The following is a 26244-nucleotide window of genomic DNA, read 5'->3' as shown; positions in this document are numbered from 1 at the left end:
CTGTTTCTACTACAGCATTATTGATTTGGATAATGACTACATAATGAATACATAACTGCAATGCAAAAAAAATTCTTGTGTATGAAATATCAAATAATTTCAAAGAATGCAAACAATTATTTCCATCTGGAATGGAAATATATTTTGCTGTCATCCTAGTCACATAAAATAAATACAATAATTTTCCTGTGAAATTTTTGTTTTCTTTTCAAGTGGTAGCCATTCAGAACTTCACACCTGGTTTGGTGTTTAAGCAAAATGTTGCTGGCATTCATATATATCCAGATCTTGGTTTATAACTTAAACTTCTCCTTTCAGTACTGGCTTAAGCAAGTTATTTTCATCAGGAAAAAAAAAAGGAAAAGAAAGAAGTGCACCAGCTAGCCCACAGCAGATAAAGCAAAAAGGCAGTAGGTCTCAGGGCAGCCACCTTGTCAGTCTCCTCTGGTTTTGCTTCAGCAATCCATGGCATTGCAGTCCATTGCTTCTCCTTCACGCGCAGCATTTTCACTTGGGAAATGTAGTCTTCTTTTTTCTATTTGGTTTTCATTTTGTAAAACCAGTGTAAATCAATAAGCAATGAGACAGATGCATACTATACATAAACATAAAACCAAACTGGTCTGAAAGCAACACAACATATTAGATGAGAAAAATAGAGATAAAAGTGCAATATCTGCAAGGGTCTCAACTTCAACACAAAGAAATCAACATACAAAATACACACAACCACATAATAAAAAAAAGTTACACTTTTACATGAATGCTTATTGTAACAGAAAAAAAAATATTGCTATTAAATGAATCAATGTTTCTGGAACATTTGAAAGATTAACTAACATTTGTGTCTACACATATACTACTACACTCAGAAATCTGAAGGATAATTGCCTGGCAGTGACCATATCTTTAAAAACAGTCATTAAAGAAGTAACAGTGGTATCTGCACACACATGCTCATAGTTCAGAATGCTTAAGTCTCTTGTTGAAATAAGGCCTTAATAACAAAAATAATTTGATAGCATCAAGGAAGCTTAATCTGAAAGTTCACCTCTCTGGGGCCTGAAGATAATGCTGAAAAGTATAATGAGATTAGGATAACAATGCATTCTGGGGGCTGAGGCGGGCGAAGTAATGAGGAAAAAAGGATAACAAAGGAGACTGCTTTTAAAGACTGATTTGCTTTTCTACTCAAAGAACTAGCAAATAACTCCTTGTAAAACTGTAAGTTTCAGAAGAGCAACAGAAATTTCTTTGGGTAGTTTTCTGGCCACAAACATTTAGGATATTTTTGGAAAACTGTTTTCCAAACTGTTCTTTTAAGGTTCAGTCATATAGGAGATATGGAGGGGGAAAACAAACAAACAAACAAACAAACAAACAAAGACAGGTAAAAATCTTTTTAAAGTGTTTTTGAGATCAAGGTGAACAGATTTTAAGAACTCACTAAGTATTTCTCGAAGAAGTCAACATTGTCAACTATTGGATCTTGTACAAGACCCTCTGAAACAACAGGCACCAAACAGCTGCTTATGCACAACCTGCCTAAGAAGAGTTAAAGAGGCAAATGGAGGGAAAGTTTTACTGTCATTGGAAATTTAATTTCATAAAATCCATGTAAATCAGAGTGGATTTTAAGCTTTACTTAACAGAGCAAAATACAGCCATTGCTTCAATTTTTTTCTAATGATTCTAGCTCACAGCTGTTGTCACAGAAGAAAAAAAATTCCACACATTACTGAAGTCAGGTCCAAAGGCACGTGGTAAAAAGTTAATGTATACTTAGTATAAACAAATATTACATTAGCTAAAAAGAAAGTGTTAATGTACAGGACAAAGTACATTCACTACGTTGCCTACAGGGTTGTACGGAAACGCATTCAGATGAGTGTCGGCCGCAACATACCCCATGTGTCTGTAGGGACAGAGGTGTGATACGCCGCTTTTCCCACTCGTTTGGGCGTGGTTCAGGCGTGGACTCCATGAAATTACGCTTGAGCTCATTAATGCTAGCCTGGTGTTTCAGTAAGTCGTCCTGGGTCTTATCCAGGTCCTAGCAACCCGCAACGTAAAACAAAGTAGGACAAAACACGAGAACAAAAGCAAACTTAACTGTAAAAAAAAAAAAAGGGGAATCAAACCAAGGAAAGTGCCTTGTGTGTGAAGAGCCAGTCTTCTTTGAAGTGCCTTAAAATAAAAAAAATTTAAGGCTATGAGGGAACTAAGATTTTTTCCTTTTTATAATGAAGGGCTAGTTATACACTATTTCATCCACATTCTAATGCAAAGGAAAAATAATGCTGTGAATGGTTATTTAACACAGGGCTATTTTGATCCAAATATGAAGCTACTAGCCCTTTGAAGCAATAATAATTTCCAGTAGTTGCTTGGTTTCATTGCAAATTTGTAGACATGGAAGCAAACACATTGTGATACTACACAAATGACTAACATTACTGAAGGCAGCTGTAAGCAAGAAAATTTAACACAAGGAGCATTACAAAAATGCATCATTTCTCTTACAAGCTCCAGAAAAAAACCCTAATTTCTGTGTAGACATTATTACAGGCCCAAATATGCAAGCATCTAACACCTGCTTAACTTCAGAAGGACTACTTATTGTGCCTATCCAGTAGGCTCATAATTATTAGAAGAATCAGATTTCAAGACTGCTGTCAATAACACATTTAAGAACCTGACTGCAGAAAGCAGTCAAGCAGGGATAGTTTTTGTGTATGTCAATAATAAAGAGACGTTTTCTCTAAACTGCACCTACACAGGCAAGCACCAACGGGGACACCACAGTGTGAATCTCAAGTTGTATTTTATGATAGCAGATTTCATTCTCTACCTTTACCCTATCAGATGTTGTGAAAAGCCTAGGTTGGGTACGTACACTCAAACACAGAAATACTTGTTGAATATTCAGTGGTGAAATTCAAGTTTAAGCTTCATATACACTTTTAGTACGGAATTAGAAGATCCAGCATTCACTGAAGCTTAAAATGCAATATCATCAATGTAATCCTAATTACTGAAGTTTTATAAAAAGAATGTAATTAGATATAATAATTTAGGCAAAGTATCTAGCTTTTGTATAAAGATTTCATATACTTGGTAAAAGAACATTTTGAAATTTTACTTTAACAGTTTGGAGAGGATTTTTATGTTCTTCAATGTTTACAATACAAAGACCTGTATTAAATAATGAAAAACAAATAAAAAAATACACACAAAACTCCTTAGTTTCTAATTTATTTTGATTGACTTGTTCAGCACCAATAACAGTTTGGTGCTGCAAATTTATTTCCAAATTCTGCAAATGTTTACACATGCACTTAACTTTGAATGCTAAGAACCCCTCTCCTGGCAACTCAGTAGGTTTATATTGTTACAGGACCAATGCTTCACTTTTAAAGTAGGACTAACACACAGGGAATGTTAAATATGTCCCCCTAAAGTATCTATCCATTGAGTGGATTAAAAAAGTATATCAAAAAATCCACTACACAACTGAAGCTAGTAACAATTCTGATGACATAATTTTAAAACCTATCTTTGGCTTCAGACAAGGCACATTTCTTGGACTTGTTCAAAGCAAAGTTATGCAATACACACTTTCAGTGCTTTAGTAAGTTATACACAAGCAAAGTTTGAATAGTGATCAAAAGCTGCAAAAGCCAAAAAATGTATTAGTTGGGTTACTGTGATCCATACATCTCCTTAAGACTAATCAGAAACAATGATTAAAAAGGACTAATTTTTGTGACAAAGGGAATTATTTATAGCCCCATTTGGATGAATAAAATAAGCTAAAGACAGGATGGGATTTTCCGCAGTTTCTTTAGTTACTAGCTTATGTTATTGACCACAAGTTAAATGACACTGATTGTAACTAGAGACAAGCTATGATAAAATTCTCCAAATTAACAGACTATATGCAAGTTCTTATAATAAAAATCTCTACTTCAGTAACAAGTAATAGCACCACACACTAAAATACTGTTCAAAGCTTTTTACTGTTGCTCATCTTCAGTGAGAACCAGCCTGTAGGAAGCAAGAATTACTTCCATTTCAAAAACGAAATAAATAAAGCAAATGTTTTATAAGCGTATCTAAACATTCACTTCAAAAATCTGATCCTAACAAAAGTTTCCCAAAGCTCCTAAATCAATGAGTGTCAGAGCCAGAATTAGTTTTTCAATACTTCTACCACTGCTTGTGCCTTATTAGCTCCATTTATTCAGGTAACGTATTTGATAATTGTTAATTAAACTGGTGGAAACTTAAAACCCTGCTCAAAAAACATGCATATGTTTAGTAGCAATGTATAAAAATGCCATTTAGGATGATGAATTGGACCATTGTGTTTGATTTATCTAAACAGGGCTATTATTCCCAGTTGTCACCTTGAAAACATCTAGCAAAAATACACATTCAACATCCAAGCTAAGGGTTTTTCGTTTTTTGCTTTTTTTTAAAACTCAAAAACTAGAATTATAACATGCAACATTTCCACTTTTCCCCATGCACTTCATGCACTGTGTCCATAACAGCCTGCAAGTGACCTCCCATCCCATGCAGCCTGGCAGCCCACGAAAAGAGAAAGTTTTCCTTATATTATATACAAACCTCCAACATTAAATTGCTATGTCTGACATAAATATTTTCCCCGTCTACTCTCAAGGAATTGTTCTGTGAAATTAAGTCACATAGACAAAAAAAAAAANAAAAAAAAAAGTATCACCAAGGAAATAAAAATGACCCTTAGAATCAGACAGTTAAATGAAGAAAATAAAATGGTAAGGTAAAGAGGCACTATTCAGACAAAATCCACAGAAACTTTAAGGTGCTAACAAGGCAGGCAGCTACAGCCAGATTTAATTWAAAAAAAAATAAAATCCACCTTCTGCTGTGCTTCCTCCTCTTCAGATTCCAGCTATGTGAGCATGTGACAAATCACCAAGAAAAGGAACCGTTAACATATGATTATGGAATAACAGAGGCTTCATCTCATTGTAAATGCTGCAAACTATGTGCTATATTTACAGACCTTTACTGTTTTGGCCCCAGATGTTGCTGAAATTATTAAGYGACTTTGGTCTTCCTTCACCTACATTGTCGTGGAATGGCTGAAGTAATATTTGGCATAAGTGGAATGAAAAATGGAAATTTTACATGATGTCCCTTTCTTGCTGTACTTTTCAGTGCTTTTGCCATGGACAGATGAAATTTAAGAAAGAGTAAAGAAAAAAGATGATATGTATAATTTCGATGGTAAAAGCCTTAAACTCTGTGACAAGTTGATGGGAAAATGGAATTTAATGCATGAGCTTATTTTGGTAAGACAGTCTAGGACTCAAGTCAAACAACTAACTATTGTATTTACAAACTGTCTTGATTACTTTAAGAATGTTGCTACTGGGGGAGGAGGTGTGCTTTTTTTTTTTTTTTTTTGGTGTCCCCTACCCTCATTTTTTGATGTGCCTATATTCTTCCTCAAACTGCACTGCACTCTGTTAGAAGGGACAGCCGATCTTCTCATCTTACCTACAAGGATTCTGAACGCACACTGAAGGAAAAGCATTCTTTAAAAAGGAGGCAACCTCCCAACCTTCCCACAGGTACAAACATCAACTGCCAATCTTTGAAAAGATGCATTTAGAAGTCAACACTACGCAAGTTCATAAATTTGAAGACCGATTTACTTATTACATGTATTGTGGCATTTTAGATTTTGTGTGAATGCGTAGTGTGGTACATATAACTTTTATTCATCTCTTGCTTATTTGGGTTGTTATATTTTATGCAACTTTATGTTACAGGTTATGGACTGAATCAGGTCACAGAAAAACTGAGATCTTTAAAGTCATGTTTTTTCATTACCTTAAACTTAGATTCGTGTCTTTTAATGACATCACATCACATTCAGGAAGTATTTAATATATACATTGTATTGATTGAATCAGTTTAACAAACTGTATTAAATATAACATAGAACAGGGCCCCCTCTTTTTTGGTTCTGTAATATTTTGTTTCGTATTTCCTTTGAAGATTGAACCATGTTTTCTAGCACATGGTGTAGTTTCAATAACATGCACAGCAGACGCAAAGGACAGGAGGCATTTTGTCCACCACTCCAGATGATCAGAGCAACGTATTAGTGTGACTGAGGTTTCTGTAGAGCAATTTTAATAGTACATTTCAAAGAATGTTCCGACTTTGGTGATTACAGTCTGTCATGTAACCTGCAATCCAGTCTAATGAACCAARTCAGTCTCCACCTTAACTGTTGCTAGAGATTAATGAAAGCGGTTTAAAAAAAAAAAAAAAAAGTGCTTTGGACAGACTCAACTTTGCACACACCCTTGTGGAACAGAAACATCTAAAATCTGGAATTTAAAAAGCTCATTTTAAAGCATTCACAATTTTCTGAATTCAAACAGCTTTTAGAGTTTCAGTTTTCAGATCTAAACAGAACTTCTGAGACAGGTATTTCAAAGTCAATGTACTGAGGAGGCATGCATTTCAACCCATGAATAAGCTGCTACTGCAAGCAGCACAACAGAAATAATGTTACCAGGCAATCATATTTATATATCTGTTATTTCACTCCTTAACATTTTGAACTACAAAGTAACTCTACCTGGAGCTCAGTATCTCTATAATCGAATGAAATTATGCATGCTGCATGAATTCAGGCAAAAAAAATTAGGTATCTGTTGACTAAAAATCCCTCAATAATATTACAGGCTATTTTTGACAAATGAGAAAAATTACCAAGACACAAATACGTCTGTGTGTCTGTGTGTGTGTCTCTGTGTGTGTATATACACACACACACACTCTACGAAGTGTGCAAAACTGAGAAACTTCTGGGAGAACTGCTTTGAAAGCTATGTGCAAGCATCAACATTTAAGCAAAAAAATTACACACCTCCTCTTCCTCTGCTTTGTCATTCAGGTCATTGTCATAAGAAGTGCTAAATGAAGTTGCCTTAGGCTCCAGGTAGCAGAGGGACAGAGCAAGAGGAAGGGAAAATGTGAGCGATAAAGGAATAGACTGGAAAGCAAAGAAAAGCAGCACAAATATAAGGAGAAAAGAGGGGATGAAGGAAGGGGAGGTAATAGGAACATAGTGCTGAAGGCCAGGTGGGAGGAAAGAGATGCAAACATCAGGAAGGCTAGGAAAACTAATATAACCATCCTCATCAAGCAACGAATGGAAACTAAAAGGAAAGCATCTGATAAAGCTGAATGAGATGCAAAACTCAGTGTTTTTGTAGTCTGTTTTATGGATCTTTCCCTTCATCATAGGAGGGCATTGACTAGCTAGGGGTCTCATAGATTCAAAAATAATATTTGGCAAAGCTATTTCTTTTTTATTATGATCTAGTGCTTCTTTCATGGAACTGCACTCCAAGATGTCTGGGACAGTAAGGATGGGCTCCCCAAAGGGATCTTCCTCTGAAATATCTGAAAGCATGTCCATCTCAGGAATAGGTGACAGGTTTGTGAGATGGGATGACACACAATGAATGGATAGTGATGGTGGATGTATGTGAGTGAGCTGAAAAAATAAATTCTGTGAATAGTGGAAAATGAAAACACAACAAAATGCAAGTTTGTAGGCACAAGAAGAGGGGAAAAAAAGAAGTTAGTAGTTAGTGAAAATTTTTACTTAGAAACAGGGATAGCTCTAATAATGCAATAGAAACACCAAACAAAAACAGAAAATCCCCCTGTGTTTTATAAATGGCCAACTTGTTTACTTCCATGGATTATGAAACTGAACACATTATGCATGTTTTGTTCTCGGGCTGTGAAGAACTTTGCACTTCTGAACTGTAATAGTCACTTACAACAGATGGGAGCAGACAGACATTCAAAACTTTGGCAGAAAGGTCAGGGGACAGTGCAGTACACGAAAGACAAGGTGGCACTTTGATTCCTGGATTTACAACCATCTCCTCTAAGATTTAAACAGAGCCAAAAAAAAGAAAATAAATATCTGCTTCAGGAGGAAGAGAAAGCTGTTCATGGAGTTGGCATGCGTAACAAAACCTTACTGAACAGCTTCATGAAACAACTTCCCAAAATACTGCTTTTTTGTTTCTTCTCTGGTGAAAACATTTAAAGATACCACCGCTTTGGAACCAAGGAGCTACCATTATTTTACCAAGCCCAAAGAATAAAACACAGTAATTTGTTTAACCATTTTCCTCCCATTAAGAAAAAGCATACGTGTGCATGTGTGTGTGTTCCTAGACTAACTCAGTTATTCAAACTTGCTAGGGAAAAAAAGAAATATATGCAGCTGCTGGTATTTGTTCCCTTCCTACACTTGAAAGAAGTCGGAGCATGTGAATTGCACAAGAAACTCAGCAGTCCAAATTTCATCCCTAAGAATCAGATGGATAACTTGAAAAAGTGTTCAAAAACAAAATTACTTTTTAAATATGAAAGAAAAAGTTTTGAAGAACTGCCAGCAAAAAACCCAAACAAACAGATTAATATCTAAAAGAAAAGCAGGAGATTATAACCACACTCCAAGGTTTTAGCTGACATTTTGCATGGTAATTTTTATATGAAAGCATACAAGATCCAAGTTTAAATTTGTGACCTATTCCCTCAGTAACTCCAACAAACAAGTAAATTGTTGTTTTTGCAACAGAAACAGACTACAAAACTACTTAACTTTCCCCCCCAAAAATCTATACTTCAGTTCAATATGGTAATTTTTAACGGACGAAATATTTCTGCAATGCCTACTAAACCAAGAATATTGCTAACTATCATAATTACTTAAAAACAGTCACAATATACCCAACTTTATAGAATGTACACAACTGTGGATACGCTAGCAACTTTTTTTTTTTTTTTTTTTTTAAAGTCTGAACAAACTGAGAAAGAATTGAATAAATTCTTACTTATCCTTTGGAACATTTTTTCATGAACTCATGTAACCTTACTGAGATATCATATTAAATTAGTAACAATAAAAGAGAAAACCCTAGAAAGAATCAATGCCACACAAGTTTTCATTCTCTTTGTCTTGTATACACATGCATTAAGTTAAACATAAAAAAAATATTTGAAAGTTATCCTTAAATATTTAATACGGTGTTCCGTACAACTCTCTGAAGTGACAGGCACTAAATAACTACATACACGCACACCTCATTAACAAGAACTTTGGTGTGAAAGTCAGCCATACCTTTCCATCCTGAATCAATTCTAACTGTGGAGTTTTGACGGGGCTTCCATTTTCTTCTCTGCTGCCTTCTTTTAACTTGTCCTGACCAACACCTTCAATGTCAATGACTTTATCTCCAGCAGGCCCCCCTTGGGCAGTAGGGAAGTCTCTTAGCAGACTTTGGTCTGAGATACCTATGGGAGCTATTAAAAAACAAAATAATTTTAGTTAATTGGGGTAAGTTGGAAAATTTTATTTTCAAGACTTCTTAACAAAATGATTTTATGGTGATGTCAGTCATGAGGAATACAGGCTAGTTACTGAGGAGTACAGTGTTTTTCAGCCTCTTATTATATAATGCTCTTGCTATATAATGTGCACTTACCATGCAAGTAATTACATGTCATTTAAATATCTACTTGACTGATATTGTGGGTATATCAAGTTTTTGATTGTTCTTGGAAGGCAATTTGAAGATATTATTCTTGTGACAGTGCAAACCACCACAACAAAAAAGCACGCCACACATGAAATAGTTTTGTGAGATTCACTATTTTAAGAGAATTGTTTTAATGCAGTACAGAAATACCTATGCATATAACTGTCATAGTATTTTTGCTGCAGAACCTTAGCAAAATTAGCATTGTAGAAACAACAGTTCAAAGAAAGAAAGACTTTTTCCCTTTATGCTAGCAAATAATGAAAGGAGGAAATTACATGGAAATACTGAATATATAAACTTCAATGTAATCAAACCACAAGAGAGTGAAACACCTTAGATCAGTTTTTTCTCCTATTTGGTTCAACATAACAGGATTAATGGCAGGACAATTTTTTTTTTTTTTTAAATAAGAAAGTCTGGCTCAATCAAAATACTAGTAATGAAGTAGTAATGAAGCCCTGGAAAATCCATTAAATTAGGAAGTGATAATAAGTACAACTTTGACACAAACTTCATTCTTTTAGCAATCTCCTGTAGTACCTCCATAGGCCCAAGAGGTCTTGACTTTACAAAGCCAAAGTGCGGAGAGTTGAGAAGGAGAGGTGTCTCTGAGCATCTCTGAGGGATGTCCTCTTTTAAAAATAGTCCCAGCCAGCTCTATGCCAGAGATTCTCACGTATGGTGCTGAGAGGCCAAGGTTAGCTAATGGCAACCGTAGGCTCCTGGATGTTAGGTTTCAGAGCTTAAGTAGTAAGTTCTGCAACTTAAGCTTCTGATCCCTCCTTGGATGGCAAATGGAACATTTGATGGGTATAATGTCCCTCTCAAGGACCACAAGGGCAAGAGTAAATTTTGATGAATCACAGAATAATTTAGGTCGGAAGGGACCTCTGGAGGTTAGCTAGTTCAACTCCCTGCTCAAAACAGGTCCAGTGAGACCAGGTTGCTCAGGAACATGTCCAGTGGAGTTTTGAGCATCTTCAGTATCTTTTGAAATAAAATTTTTCTTACTTCCAACTGAAATTTCCTGTGTCACAACTTGCATTCATTGCCTGTTGTCTTATCACTGGGAACCTCTCAGAAGAGACTGGCTCCATCTTCTCTATACCTTTCCATTATGTAGCTGTAGACAGCAATATATCTCCCTTTAGCCTTCTCCTCCTAAGGCTGAACAACTCCAATTCCCTCAGCCTCTCATGTCATGTGCCCCCAGCCATCTGACCAGCTTGGTGGCCCTTCACTAGACTCACTCCATGTCAATGTCTGTCTTATATGGGGGGCCCAAAGCTGAACACAGTACTCAGATGTGGCCTCACAAGTGCTGAGTAGAGGGGAATAATCATTTCCCTTGATTAGCTGGCTACATTCTTGCTAATATAGCCCAGTATATGGTTGGCTTTCTTTGCTGTAAAAAAACTTTGCTATTGACTCATGTTCAACTTGTCCACCAGGACCTCCAGGTTCTTGCTCCGCAAAGCTGCTCTGCAGCCAATCGGCCCCAGCCTGTACTGGGGTTAGGGGTTATTCCTGCACAGGTGCAGCAGGACTTTGCAATTCCCTTTGCTGAATGTTGTAAGGGTCCTGTCAGCCCATTTCTCCAGCATTTTGAGGTCCCTCTAAAAACCAGGGGTAGGGGTGGGGAAGAGAGTAACCCTTGCAGAGATGAAGTACTCAGCTCAGTAGATAGGAGGAACTGAAATGGCACTGGACAGGCTTTCCTTTGCGTGCCCACAAAGGAGAGGCAGGGAGCAAGCACACCCTCTACAAGATTTCTCCAGTTTCAAGTGGCAGTACATAGGTAGGTGCACAGTATGAACCTACATCTGGACTACTAGCTGAAGAAAGAACAAAATAGTTAAGTTTGATTTTGAATGAACGTAATGGAAACTGTTATGGCCTGCAGATGGCAACACCACCAAGCTGCCTTAAATGCTGCTGGAAATAGCTGAGAATACCAAAGCAGTGTTTCCAGAAGAGTTAAGAGTCTGCTTTTTTCCTGGGCAAGCTACTATAAGAATTATCTTCTCTTTGAACTTGCCTAGGATACTAATTTCATGTTTCCTCTCCTCAAGCATTTTAAATGAACAGCTATATTTTTCACTTGTATATAACTGGAAAAAAATGACTATGCATGCCTCACTGGATACACGTAACATACATTTGTGAAACAGAATGATGATTAGCAGGCATACGGTGATGTGAGAATTCAGAGTTCACTATATGCAACTTCTGAACACAAAATTTTTGAGAAAAGATGTCTGGCAGAGTTTGAAGCAAAAAAGTTGCAACAAATGTAACATAATTTTTATTCATTTTACTTTATAATACTAGGGAAAATCACTTTAGGCTGCATTAAGACACATACTTTTTAAATGAGTAGTATCATTTTGTCAGTCCCTCTGAAATCAGCTATTACAATAAGAGCAAAGACATCACAGCACTGCTGTTATACAGAACTTTACACATTCAACTTGTATTTCATGTTTTACACAATGTGTCATATAGGTGCAGTATGTGTACATGCAATACACAGAACAAGCACCTTCCCCTCAAAAACCCACCACCAACCAAAAATAACAACAAAATGAACGAATCAATCCTTTCTAGCACTTTGGCTCATTTGAGACGAAACCAAAGTTGATTAAGGGAAACAAACAAGACCAACGAAGAGCAAAGTTTGACTTTTGCTCAAAATTATGACTGTGAGAGCTCCATAAGGGTGAAAGTTCAGGCATGAACACACATGCACACACACACGCAGATGATGTACAAGGGATCCCCTAAAACTGCTGAGGCAATCTCTGAGAGTTGTGAAGAATTCCAAGTTGTTTCTAAATTACAGAGGTACAGGAACTAAAATAAACTGATGCAGACAGTAACACACTGATGTGGTGACAAGTCTTTTGGTTGCCATAAGGACCCATCACCAGCTATCAGTGCCTGGTAATAAGAAGCTACTTTTGCCTCTTATTTTTACATAGGACCCCAGAAGGCTGGACTATGTAGACTAGGTAGGTATGTTATAGTCTGCCCATTTGTCCCAGCACGGAAAAATGAAGTTTTGCAGGAATAAGACTCTTAAGTAAAAGACTCTGGGGGAAGGATAAGGTAAATTTAGCAACTTAATCAGAACTAAATTCACATCACCATCAGAGTTACCTTTATTCTAGTAAAGTCTTGTATGCCTGAATCTAATACAAGCTTCACTTAATGTTTTCTGAAGAGCTTTTCTTCCTTTTATTTGTTTATACAGATTTATGGAACACGTGCTTCTACATCTCTCAACAAACTGCTGGTATACCTGCCTTTGGAAAGCACTCCTATTTGCCATAAAGAAAACTGAAAGGTGTTCCTGCTTAGTCAACGAGACCAAACACCAGTAACCATACAAGAGTTATAGCTATTCAAACAACTTCAACAGAAAATTTGTGAACTAAACAAAAGTAACTATTAAGTAAACTAGGATAGCAATATATTGAACAAAATGATACAGAACCAGAAGAAATAAGGAGACTGCTTGCTCTGCCTTATATTCTTTGGTATAGAGGAAGCCCTCAGGCCAACCTAGAGCCCCCAAAATGCCACTGATCAAAAAATTCTAATCAACAGCATATGCCTGTCTAATAAAACAGTTAGGACCAGTCAACACAGATGCTATACACCCAATATATAATATTGAATATTTTCATAGCAGAGCCATGTATTTTAGGCAGTGACTTCATTTACTGTTCAGGTCACCTAAAATTGACATACAAGTAACAGAAGCAGTTATTTATCACATCACCCATGAAAAACTGAAATTCACAAACTTCTGTTAATTAACATTCCAGCCATCCATAATGACAACATTTTTGAATGTCAGTCACATCAGAGTGACATCATGTAATGAAATCATTACACCAAATAAGTCAGTCATCAAATTTCATACCTCCATCAAGGCTTCTGGAAACACGTTTGCTTGAAGTGCGCTCAAAGTATGGCGCTGGTCTGTCTATGAGGTTGCTAGCCTGTCGCGTCTGTGCTTGTGTACGTCCACTGTAGCGGAACTTTGAACCCAAGGTTAGAAACTTTGCTTTTGGTGGCTGTTCTGGTGATATAAGTCTAAAAAGTAAATATGAGAAAAGTCAGTTGAAAAGGCTTTGTTTTATGCATTTAATGAGACACTTTAAAGTTCACAGCTTTCGTTCACCAGGCTTGATTTGTGCACCTCAAGAAAGTATTCTGCCAGAAGCACTGAGAAGAACTTCCAGAACAAAGTATATTATTTGATATTTGCATTTGGAGTTGAAGTAATGCTGAAAATCATGCCATATTCCACACTGTGACTAAGTATTTGGGATTCTCATCTTTTGGTGCTATCTTGGTTAAATGCAATGGATAGCTGAGACCATTATAGGTCCATGTAAAATATCTCTTAGATCTTTTTGCTTAGAACATTACTTACGGTGGTAACTACACATTCCACTTTCACTGTCCTTCTCATATTCTGAGGTACAGATAAGGCAGCTGCTATTCCTCAAAGTTAGGGAATGACATCTCAAAGCTGCATAGAAGGTACCAAGTAAAAAAAGAGATTCGGATAGTCCCCCACAGATGACTGGAGAGTTGGTGACCCAACAGTAACAAGTTCAACAAGCTATATTCAGATTCCAGTTTCTTTACAATGTCACTTAAAGATTTATGTAAGTTGATGCTGGATATCGAGGGGAGGGGAAGAAGCATATCCTGGCAAGGGTGAAGAAGAGATTCAGATGAGTACTATGAATGCTGGGTTCTGTGCTAACTAGGTATGTTTGTACCCAAGTGTTGGTGTCAATATCAGAGAAAGCACCTAGTAACAAGTCTGGCAAAATTTGCTATGATGTACTCTGCTTCTTCCCACCAGTTTTTGACACTGCATAAATTTGAAGAGAGAGGTTGTCTATATTTCCTTTTATTTCATTCAGTATAAGGACTTCAAGCTCCTGTTCAACCTATCCCTCATAGTTTGTACTTTCTGTTTTAACATCTGAGCCATCAGCTTCAACACAGAGGGTACTGATTGCTCCAGTGCCATCCTTGGTGATATCATCAACACAATCATCACTGCAGGATCTTTCCCCTGTTTCAGCTTCTCTAGAAAGGTCTTTGATGTTGCYCCCTGGATCAACATAGTGCTGCAAATACATGCTTACCCAGGAGGGGAGCTTCCATGTCCTATTCTCTGTGTAACACTGAGACACTACTCCAGAAAGAGCTTCTTGACTTGAGGATTTGCAAAGAATAAGAAGCTCACTGAACATCAGCTTCTTTCAAGCAGAACAAGCAACTGCTATGCCCCTTGTATTTAGGGTGGCACAGATGGACAAGTGCTGACTTTGTTCTACTCTTTGTTCTACTCTTTTGAAGCATTTTGCAAGGGGAATATCTGTGTCAGAGGAATCGGACCCAGCATACATTAAGACAGTTTCCAAAGGTGGGTTCTGAAAAGTGACAGTCACTCTAAAGATATTTCACAAAAACTGAAGAATTTTCAGATATTTAGCAAAAAGAATGGTGAAGTGAGGTGGAATGCTGCTTTTTTCTCTAACAGAAGCAGTTTATGACTTTGTCAGAGCACTAGCCAGAAGGATCCAAATCCTGCATGCCTGAGACGCATATGCATATCCTAATCTGTACAAACACATTTTTAAAGAAAGCAGAATTTTGAAGACAGACTAACCCACCCTTCTGCACATGGGTATTCTATAATAAAATTACAAAGTATCTAGAGCTTCATTTTCATTGGTTGTGTAAACCAGTCTTGTGCAATCTTTGTGACAATTTTTGCACAGTGTTTCCAAGATCAAGTGTATTATGCATTGAGAGAAAGAAGGCTTAGAGTGTTTTTCCAAGGTTCTTTCTCTTCTTTATTTCCCAGTCTTGGCAAGGCTACAGCATTAACTGCTGTTTTTATCTTCCACCCTGCTGAGATAAACTTTTAATCTTTTAATAAGGAAAAAACTAGAGAACTAATTACTTCCTGATTAAGGGCAATTGAACGGATTTTTTTTGTATTACAAGCTTAATTACATAAAATAACTGAAAACTATGCTTGCACCATTTTAAGATATTCTGGAAAGACACTAAAACAATTACAAAAGTTTCAATAAAATATCATAAAGCAGTTATAAACAGGTTTCTGCTGCCATTCATTAAGATCCAAATTTGCAGACTAAGCTTACATCAAAAGATTAATGTTGAAACATAGTCTGACAGTATTTCTTAAAGCAGACTGTTACTTTTCGAAAAAATTAGTGGCATCCTATAAGGTTGAGCCAATAAAAATGAATCCAATGCCTTTTAGTTGTCATTTTCATTATAGCTTATGTACAAATGTTGATAAATAATTTTATATTATTTATATGATATAATAATTTATATTATAATTTATTATAATTTATCAATAATAAATAGTATTTATATATTATTATAAATAATTTTATATTATAATTATATATTAATCCAGCATATGAAGATAGATCTTAATGTAATTATTATTTAAGGAAAAACTGAAGCATTGTGAAGGCAAAATACAATTTTTAAGTAACATCTTAGGATGTTATGTAAAGCATACTATGAGATCTGGAAGCTAAAAACGTACATCTGGATTGCATACTATCTACTGTGGTGTCACATGCAAGCAATACGTATAAGCTCTGAAGAAAGCTACAGTATCTTGGACTGCAGCAACTGCTTTCTGCTGTTTATCTCTGGAGACATAYAGAGTTGGATTTATTTTACTGTTTTTAACTCAGGATGAGAGGTTCTGAGGACTTTGTCTGATGTCATCAGTGGAGTATATGGATTTTACAGAATAGTTGAAGTATTTGTTATTTAATTTCTTGTTATAATGTCATTCCTGATCAGGAAAAACTACTTCTGATTGGAATGAAATCCAATTAATTTTGTTATTTCAGAATTTCTATGGAAAGATTATTTAATAAGTATTAAAGGTACTGAAAAATTTTATATTTGCAAATGCTAGTTCTCAATTTAGGATTTTTGACTTCCATAGGATTTTTCCACATTTAGGTCTATTTTGTTACTGTAAAGTTTGGAAATAAAGTTGCCTAGCAAAGCAAGCTACTGCAAAAAATTATTTCAAGAGTGCTGATTTAACTGATTGACCTTCTATTGCAGAGAAGAATTGCATGCCATTTGTGGTAACAGACTTCATTAGTCAAAGCAGGTTTCAGATTTTAGGAAAGTATGGAGTGGTGGACTATATCTCTTTACAAATTTAACTAATGAATTCTATCAAAAATGAAAAAATATCTTTCATAAACTTTTCAAAAAGAAGTGCTTCTAAATGAATTATTTAGAGACCAATTCAATCCCTGTACAAATTCTAACACTGAATTCAAATGTATTCTACATTCAGTGAAAAACTGAATTGTTAAAACTGTTCAGTGAGACAGTTCCACTAATGAACTGCTGTTGGATTCTGCACAACACTTCTGAGCGTGACACTTCAATGCCATTTTGTATCAGCCACTTTGAATCATTACATAAGTGCTTGAAAAAAAAAATTTGAGGACACAAGTATTCCAGATTTAATAAAGAAGGCAACCAATTTTTATGAAATTAATGGATTTGACAGCCATTTTTTCATTACATACTGCACAATGAAGTATTGCATGTTTTCTAAAATATGCATTTAAAAAAAAAGATTTGCTTTTACTAGTGTGTAATGTAGAAAAACAAAAGTTGCATTCTTAGAAATACATTTAGGATTTTTATCTAGAATTGCACCATTGATGATATACAGCATGGCCTCCAATTTCTGTGTTAAAAAAAATGCAAGTTTTAAAGTAAAATAAGACATAGGTTTTAAAGAAATATATCTTACTGCATATTGAAAATGTAGTGACTCCCTATTAAAGCATACTTACATGAGCATGCATAAGAGTGATCGCACAGCATATTTATAGTCCTTGAGTGTTTGATAAGGGGATTGAAGACACTGTCCAATTTTGACCTGCTTCAACAGTTTTCAGAGAATACACATTGAAAATATGATCCCAACTATTATTATATATAGTAGCTTGTGACATTCAGTAAGACCTCACATCCAGATGTTCGTTTGGAACCAAACATACTTAGGTATAGCTATAGCCAAATTCTCCATCCAACCCTCTTTCCCTAAAACTCATTTGGTCTGTTTCATGTGAAATTTCTCTTGCAGGCATCCTTTGACTCTCAGCACACCCCAGTTTTAGCTATTGTGCTGAACAAACCATCTCCCACCTAACCCCAGTCAGAACCCAGAAATTAGGTAACAGGTTCCCAGAGTTCTCTAAAGGTCTCTACCTAGCAGGTATGCTCAGCTCAGACCTAGTATGCAGCAACAAGATTGGATCTATTGTAGAATACAATTGCTTTTTATAAATAAAACCCAAGCTACTGAAGGAAAAAGCTTACTTTTTATATACTCTAGTTACTACTTTGGAAATGAGAAACCCTGATTCAATTCCTATTCAATGAATAAGAGATTCAGCCTAAATCTGTGACTCACAGGCTGTACAGGGACCCACACTCCTCACTGAGGTTCTGCTTTTGTAAAAGTTGAGTGAAGATTTTTTCAAATTTCTTTTGAATGAAGGAAGTAGAAAGAGAAACAATTCTGTAGCCTGATGCTAGATTGCTCACTTGCAGGTATCACAGTTTCAATGACCAGTTCAGAGTTTCATACCTACCAGTTACTGAATAAAATGCAGAGAAAGTTATGTATTATTACATAAACAAATGCTACTCTGTTCTTTAAAATGATTCTCTGTTCTTTAAAGAATAACAGTGGACTCAGCCCAGTTTATAAACAAACACAAAATCAGCTGTCAGCATTTATATACTCAGCAAAAGATTCTGAAAAGTGAATGAAGGTTACTGCCAAACCCCGAGAGCTTCTTCTGAAGGAGCATATGCGCTTTGTAGATGGTCATTCCGAAGAATTGAGCTCTTAGCAAGTACTGTATATGGTCTCTAGTTTAGTTCCATACGATTATCACCCTGAAATGCAACTTGAGATCTAAGCAATTAACAATTATGCATCAATGATTGGTAGGGTGTCTTCTGTCCAAGAGGTGTTACTGGTCTGAGAAATTAGGGGGAAAGAAGGGAGAAATCCTCCCTACTTTCCTCATATCTTTTCCAAAGACAGATATGAGCATGCTTGGCAATGGGGGAAGCAGAATATTATCATTTACCTGAAGAAAGTATGATGTTCCACACAAACCTTCCATAACCTTTTAGCAGCCCGATGGTTTGGCAGTTTGAACCCAATAGTGCTCTCAAACTGTTCCAGCTGGAAAGAATCCACAAATTAATTAACACATCTCCTTAAATTTGCTATTAACGAGCAAGCAGAGTTCATACAGTTCCACTATTTGAACAAACAGTAATTCTCCTTTCATAACATTTCAAAAATATCAGATTTTCCAGCCCTTTAATATAATTATATTGGCTGGACTAGTCATGAAGGGTAATAATCACATTATCACTTTCTGCACTAATGACTCTTTTGAGAAAATCAATAATACTTTAGTGTTCTTTGCTAGTTTTCTGACTAGCTGCCCAATGAATTTATTTTTAAACTGCAAGAAGTAACTGTACTGCAGGTTGTGCTACACATTTTCCCTGAATTTAATACAAATCTGAAATCCACATTGCAGTATTAATCTTATCTGATCTATTTCATTATATAATAATTTCTTAGCAGAAATATTACATCTATGTACCATCAGGGAGAGCAACAACAATATATTAGTGTCTGAGAACTACAAAACCACTATGTTACTTTACTGACTTGTAGACTTCAAACTAAGTCACTTCACCTTTTGAAATGGAGGAATTATCAGTATTGGTTCAGATTCTGTCATGTCATGTAAAATCTGCCTACACTAAAGTATTTCATTGACTTCTCCACTTTAATAAACCCCCTTTCCGAACAGGGTCTGGAAATTGCTTTGTGAACTTTATGTGCACACACACACACAAAATAAAGTGCTTTGAGAAATTACAAGGTGTTTATAAAGTTGTGTGGGCTAATAACTTTTTTATGGAAACTTCAACAAAAAAAAATCTAGGAAGTATATTTAATATACTTTTAAAAGATATCTAAAAATTGTCTCATTGTTTTGAAGTGCTACAGTCGATTTTATATCAGGATAAAGTAGCACATTTTTTTTTATATAAGGCTGCAGAGGAAAAAAAAAAAAATTATGTGACCTGCCATTTAAAATTTTCACCCATATAGATCAGAGTAGCAGACAATACACAGGCTTCCCAAAGCAATTCAGGAATAAATTTAAACCCTTTTCTCAGTCTAGCTCTGAAATGCCATTAATTTGTTTTATTTATTCTTATAGTAAAAGCAACCTTACACGTTTTTGAGTATAATTTTAAGAGCATTATGCGGTTCATTTTTTTGTTTTGTATAATTTCCAGTTAAAATGTGTTCAAAATGCAAACCCCCCTCCCTCAGCGACTCCCATAAACTTATTATGGCATCTGAAAAGCAAGATGAATTCACAAGTTTCACACTGTCTAACAGAAAGAGTTATAAAGTTCTCCAGGACAACTCAGGCCTTTGGTTACACCCATACAACTTGATGCCTTGACATTTAGTGAACAATTATATTCAAAGGAGGAACAGAGGCTGGCTCTCCCCCAGTACTGTGGGTTTGTACAGACAGTAAGAGTGTGGCAGTGTAATTAGCTTTTCTTGTAAAAATAAGTTACAGGCATCTACTAACAAAAGAAAATGGATTTTCTGATTGGTATGCATTCACTAACCAAAACAAGTAAGTACCAAATGTAAGTGGTAGAATCTGAAGAGGAAAATAAAATGCTCATTCCCAAGCTTAAACACTGCTCAAAATCCAGCATAAGCTTATCAGGACATCTGGAAAAAATCTGAGGATGTCATCTTGTTGGTGGATAGAAGTGTTCTTGCAAAGTAGTAAGACATGAAGAAAGGCATTACTTACTTCTGCTGGCCTGACTTTGATGTAGAAATTACTTCGCTTATAGGAAATTTTCAGAATTTTTGGCCAAGCAAAGCGGTTGATCCGGAGTCTGTCTTTGTAAATGAGCAGTCCATTAGCACATACACCTAGCATGATATCCACACCTTCAGAATCCTACCATGAGAGACAATTTCATAAAAGTCAGTTTAATAACACTCCAAACAAGTAATTATTTCCAGCATACCTTGAGGGAAGAATGCAGTTGGGGCTTGTTTCATATTGAGACCTGAAAGATTGCGACAGTGAGATTCTTAAAGCAGAAGGAAAGGCTTGGGACTTCAGTAATGGCTTTGGCTCTCTATCAGCACATGCTACAGTTCTGGGAAACTCTTCAGTATTTCGGCAATAGGGACTAAATTAACAACTTACAAGCAAGGGAAATATGGTGGTTGTGCAACTGAATATTTCAACAAATACTAAAAGGACAGAAGTTAAAAAAGAGGCTTTTCCAACTTAAAATATTCTACGAAAATCAGAGCAAGTTGGTGATCATGGTGATCTTTTACATGTACGTATTTTTCCAATAAGGATATAGAAAGCAACAGATAGTTGGCTGAAAACGTCAACATGGTCACTGCAATCAAGGTACTGGCAGGCAGGGTTTCTAAACATTCTGTTCCATTGACAGTGTTTGATCTGAGGTTAGCAGGCTACAGAACCAAGCACTTATTGAGAAGGCCTGAATATGCTGTACCACCACACAGCAACACAGCAGAACCCCATGTCCTCCCAAACAACAAATCAACCATATGAAATGCTGACGTCGCATTGTTATTAAAAAGTTGCTTCACTGGCAGATCTCCAAAAGCTGCAAACAGATCCCGGCAAACAGCAGTACTAATTCTTGCAGCTACTTCACCGTGGCAAGGGAAGTTCCAAAAAAACACTAAAAAATGAGAATTGCTTAGAGCGCTTCAGACCAAGTGAATTGCCACACTGCACTTGGGTTAGAATATGAATAAATGTTACAGACATATTTAATGTACATGGAGAGAAATAAGTATATTTCCTTCAAATATTTCAAACAGAACACAGGGAGAAGACCATGTAAAATTGCAAAAACAAGTGTGCAAGAATACCTGTTTCTATACTTAGCAGAACTAAACAATGTTCTTAAGTATTTAAAAGTCTTGCTTTTCTTCTTTTTAAAATATAGAACTGATATTCTTACCATGCATGAATTTTCCTAATGACTTGAGACTCTGGATGTGTGGGAGATGCTGGGGGAGTTTGGTTAGTTGGTTGGTTGTGGGGGTTTTTTGTTTTTTTGTTTTTGTTTTTGTTTAACTAGAAAAAAAATCCCACTAGAAATGCAAATTTGATTCTACCTATCAAAAGGCCCACCTCCCACCCCTTCCCTCTCCCTGTTTTTAATACTCATGGTATTACAAAAATAATTACAGACTCTTTTAGGCTTTACTTTGTGTCCCCAAGTCTCCTTGGCATCAAAAATTTGACATTTAAATTTGGCTACACTTATGAATAAAATATATTTTCCAGGCTGCAAGTATAACTATGCATTAAATATATCTAGACTGAAAATAAATCCTCTGAATGTTAGATCTGTAAACTGAATAATTATTGTGACCAAAAGATAAAAGGCTTATACCTAAGAATGGAGGGAGTGAAATTTTTCAATAAAGTAATCGTATAGACTATGTCTTTAATAGTAAGTATGTCTATCCTAAAACAAACAAATAAAAATCCAATACCTTGGCATGATGTAAATCCACTCCATACATGGAGAGTCTCTTGGCACTTTCTAGGAATTGAGAATCTGCCTGTGCTGGAGTCAAGCCCCTAAAACCATTGAATAAACCTTGAGTTAATTGACAAAATAATTGAGCATCATAGAACTCAGTGAAAACCTGAAATTCAGTCATGGAGAAAAACTTCAGTTTGGAAGGCAGCAATACTCTTTTTGCCCTAGAGAGGGATTGTTCCTTCAAAGCATATTATATTCCTGTAGTAGAGATTTCCATCTTTACTGTGGGAAAGTATTTGTAGATGTATGTTGTCTAGCATTCCAATTCATATGCTGGGATAAACAACTATTTTCTCTAAATGTTCATTTCTGACGTCTGATTTACTGAAGCTACTATTTCTGAATTAATTTTTTTAAAAAACATGAAAGAAAGAGGCTCTAGGTACTTAGCAGAAGACTTCCAAAGCAACAATAAATTTCATTTTAGTAGTTTTACACATACTTTTAAGAGAAAATTACAAAGGAAGCGCACATTTCTGCACCTAGAGAGGAATAACCCCATGCACCAGTAGAGGCCAGGGGCTGACCTGCTGGACAGCATATCTGCAGAGAAGGACCTGGCGGTCCTGGTGGACAAACTGACCATGAGCCAGCAGTGTGCTCTTGTTGCCAAGAAGGCCAGTGGCATCCGGGGTTGCATTAGGAAGAGCATTGCTAGCAGGCAGAGGGAAGTAATCCTCCCCCTCTACTCAGCCCTGGTGAGGCCACATCTAGAGTGCTGTGTCCAGTTCTGGGCTCCCCAATACAAGAGAGACATGTTGCTCCTGGAGTGAGTCCAGCAAAGGGCTGCTAAGATGATGAAGGGACTGGAGCATCTCTCTTATGAGGAAAGGCTGAGAGAACTGGGACTGTTCAACCTGGAGAAGAGAAGACTGAGATGGAATCTTATCAATGTGTATAAATATCTGAAGGGAGGGTATAAAGGAGATGGAGCAAAATTCTTCTCAGTGGTGCCCAGTAATAGGATGAGAGGCAACAGGCACAAACCAAAACAAGGAAGTTCTGCCTGAATATAAGAAAACACTTTTTCACTGTGAGGGTGACTGAACACTGGAACAGGTTGTCCAGAGACGTTGTAGAGTCTCCATCCTCGGAGATATTCAGAAGTTGTTTGGATAGGGTCCTGGGCAACCTGCTCTAGATGACCCTGCCTGAGTAGGTGCGTTGGCCTAGATGATCTCCAAAGGTCCCTTTCAACCTCAACTGTTCTGTGATTCAGTGAAATGACATAAATGTGACAAAGCATGAAGATTTATTTTATTCCCACTGTATCTGACACACCTATGTGTTCTGTGTAGCTCAACTACTTTCTCTTCCATTTCTTGAGTTTGACTGGGTGCAAATTGGAATTCACTGATATAATCACTGTGGTGCTCCTCTGGGTCATGATCACCTAGTTCAGCTTGCAGAGTATATGAACCAAGGAGGGCATGAGTCACAAAAGAACATGGCAGTCGACCAGAAGCAATATCCTGACGAAGCTGCAGGCACAAGAAATATCTGCAAGACAAAGGAAAAACAAACAAACAAACAAACAAACAAAAACAAGAACAGAGTTACCAATGGCAAGGTATATAGGAAAGATGGCAGAGTTTCTTCACAAACATGTGGTCACATAAACAGACTTTAAAAAGTGAATGCATTAATAATTCATTACATGTGATTCTATTTTTGAGCATTATTGCCACATAGTAGATTGACTTCACATTCTTAAGAGTCAGCATTATTTTCATAAATAATCTGAAAAGGAAGAATTCTGATTTCCAGTGCCAATAAAAAACCAAACAACCAACCAAAAAACTCCATGCATATAGCTTGTAATAGAAGCTGACTTAGGAACTCCATTTCAAATTTCAGCCTGCAAGTATCTAAGGTTTACAAATACGAGATGACTATTTCCCTTGAAATTTCCCTTTGGCTTTAAAAATTCTAACTTTTGTACTCCCTGCAGTTCACTAGCTAAACAAGTCATAGAATACACACAAGAATTCTGTATTAGTGCAGCAGTTCACATTTGTCGTCTTTAAACCACGCATGTATATGTATTAGAATTTAATCTTTCAAGTACTGTATATAGCCTTCTATCACATATATCAAGTTAATCTCAACAGACAACCTATTCCCAACGTATAAATTTAAAAACTATAAATCTATAATTTTAAAATCTAAAAAAATTATTTTAAAAGTGAAGCTCAAATTTTAAGGAACCTACCTTTAAGCTATAATCATAAAAATTATTTTATCAGTTGAACACGTGGTTTAAAAACCAACTGACTCACCGAAAATGATTTTTAAATTAAACATGGATAACTTCTTTTAAATTCTCATGAGTACCAAAACACAAATGTCTTAGACTTTTTGTAGTAACGTATCAACTACAGGCTTGTGTAGCTATCTTATTTTATGTAGAAAACTAATCAGATGTGATGTATAATCACATATACCCTGCCACAATGGACTTAGCTAACTCTGAACTAAAACTACCTGTTTAAAGTTTTCCATAACTCTTGAAAAAAAGGAAAGTTTCAATTCTGTACACTTTGCCTATTGGTTATATTAGTTTCAGAATGGTACTTTTTAGTATTTAGAAGGTTCTTAGCATGCAGTGGGTACCATCGAAAAACAAAGGTTGATTTTTTTTTCATGTTTCATTATGTTTTAAGGATTTACTTAATGTTTATGTAGAAAACATTATTTTCAACAACCTGACTTAGATAATTATTAAAGTACCTTGGACCTTTTAAGCTTTGCTCTTAAAACAAACCTCCACACTCCCATCTGCTATATACTAAAGCAGCAGCCCCACAATAAACCACTGGCTTCTTTCAATACGATCATTCTCATCTTACCTTCTCTTCCTTCCTTCCCCCCGAAATCACATCCCAACTTATCAAATTCTTCTTTCTATGGTTTCTTCCTGCAATTTTTAGTTTGCCTTTAGCCATTTGTGTTGACCCCCTTTGTRTTTGTCCACAATCCCTTACTTGCACCCAGCAGCAGCTGCCACCACAGCTTCATCCCTTGAAAAGCTATTCAAATTCACTCTTAACCAGACACTCATAAAATAGGCTTATCCAGGTCATTTCTTGTAATGTCGGCAAAGGCCTCTCATTCTAACTGAATTCATTTCTGCTGTCTCAAGATGCCTCTCATGCCATGGCTCTCCTCATTTCCCCATTCCAAAAAGTAGTTGATAAAAGAACATCTGTAAGTATTCTACAGTAGTAGTCAAATCTGTTATGGCATCCAGAACCCCTCCCAAAAGTTCTGTCATTTGAAGGCTAAAAAACCCAACAGTTTTTAAGTTTAAAGTCATGAACTATGCATACCTGGTGATGTCTTCAGTCAGCTGTGAAGGATCAGGAGGATAAAATTTCACATTAAAGGTGAATAGCCAAGGTAAACCTAAACATGGGAAATGCCTGATTGTTATTCCAAACAAGTTCAAGCAAAGAAGGAACCTTACCAAAAAGTGTTAGGTAGTCACATAAATTTTAAATCACTGAACTGCTAAAGAAAAAAGTTTAAAAGTTCTTTCTCCTCTTTTTACAGCTTATTAATAAGAAGCACAGATTATCTTCATTACTACATAGTAACTCATACAGTGAAAGATTAGAATGTCTTATGAATTTTTACTCATATTATGTAAATATGAAAAGTTTTTAATTTGAAAGCTACTATAATATTTTAACACCTTTGACACCTCCTGTGTTCAAATACAAATAACTGTCTTCAGTGAGTTTGCATTGATTTCCAAAACTCCAAAGCTAATGGTCCCATCCTGTTTAACCTGATA

The 26244-nt window shown here is 36.1% G+C and overlaps 1 protein-coding gene across 9 annotated transcripts in view; it reads right to left on the bottom strand.

The window, feature by feature from the left end:
* Positions 1-26244, bottom strand: part of EPB41L2 (erythrocyte membrane protein band 4.1 like 2) — a 125305-nt gene that overhangs the window by 17284 nt on the left and 81777 nt on the right. For 3 of the 9 annotated variants that reach the window (XM_026085731.1, XM_026085727.1, XM_026085732.1), the window contains exons 7-13: positions 25778-25853; positions 23730-23948; positions 22396-22483; positions 20645-20797; positions 18863-18960; positions 13567-13739; positions 9218-9399 (exon numbers count right to left, since the gene is read on the bottom strand). In XM_026085731.1, coding sequence (XP_025941516.1) covers positions 9218-9399; positions 13567-13739; positions 18863-18960; positions 20645-20797; positions 22396-22483; positions 23730-23948; positions 25778-25853 — 989 coding nt within the window. Of the gene's footprint in view, positions 1-430; positions 536-1906; positions 2054-4632; positions 4696-4906; positions 4940-9217; positions 9400-13566; positions 13740-18862; positions 18961-20644; positions 20798-22395; positions 22484-23729; positions 23949-25777; positions 25854-26244 lie in introns of all 9 variants that reach the window. The other 6 variants (XM_026085733.1, XM_026085729.1, XM_026085726.1 and 3 more) reach the window with 4 other exon arrangements.

Source organism: Apteryx rowi, unplaced genomic scaffold (genome assembly GCF_003343035.1).
Source record: "Apteryx rowi isolate R43461 unplaced genomic scaffold, aptRow1 scaffold_671, whole genome shotgun sequence".
Classification (NCBI taxonomy): Eukaryota; Metazoa; Chordata; class Aves; order Apterygiformes; family Apterygidae; genus Apteryx; species Apteryx rowi.
The sequence above is the reverse complement of the archived record's forward strand: the minus strand, read 5'-3'. Positions and strand labels throughout refer to the sequence as shown.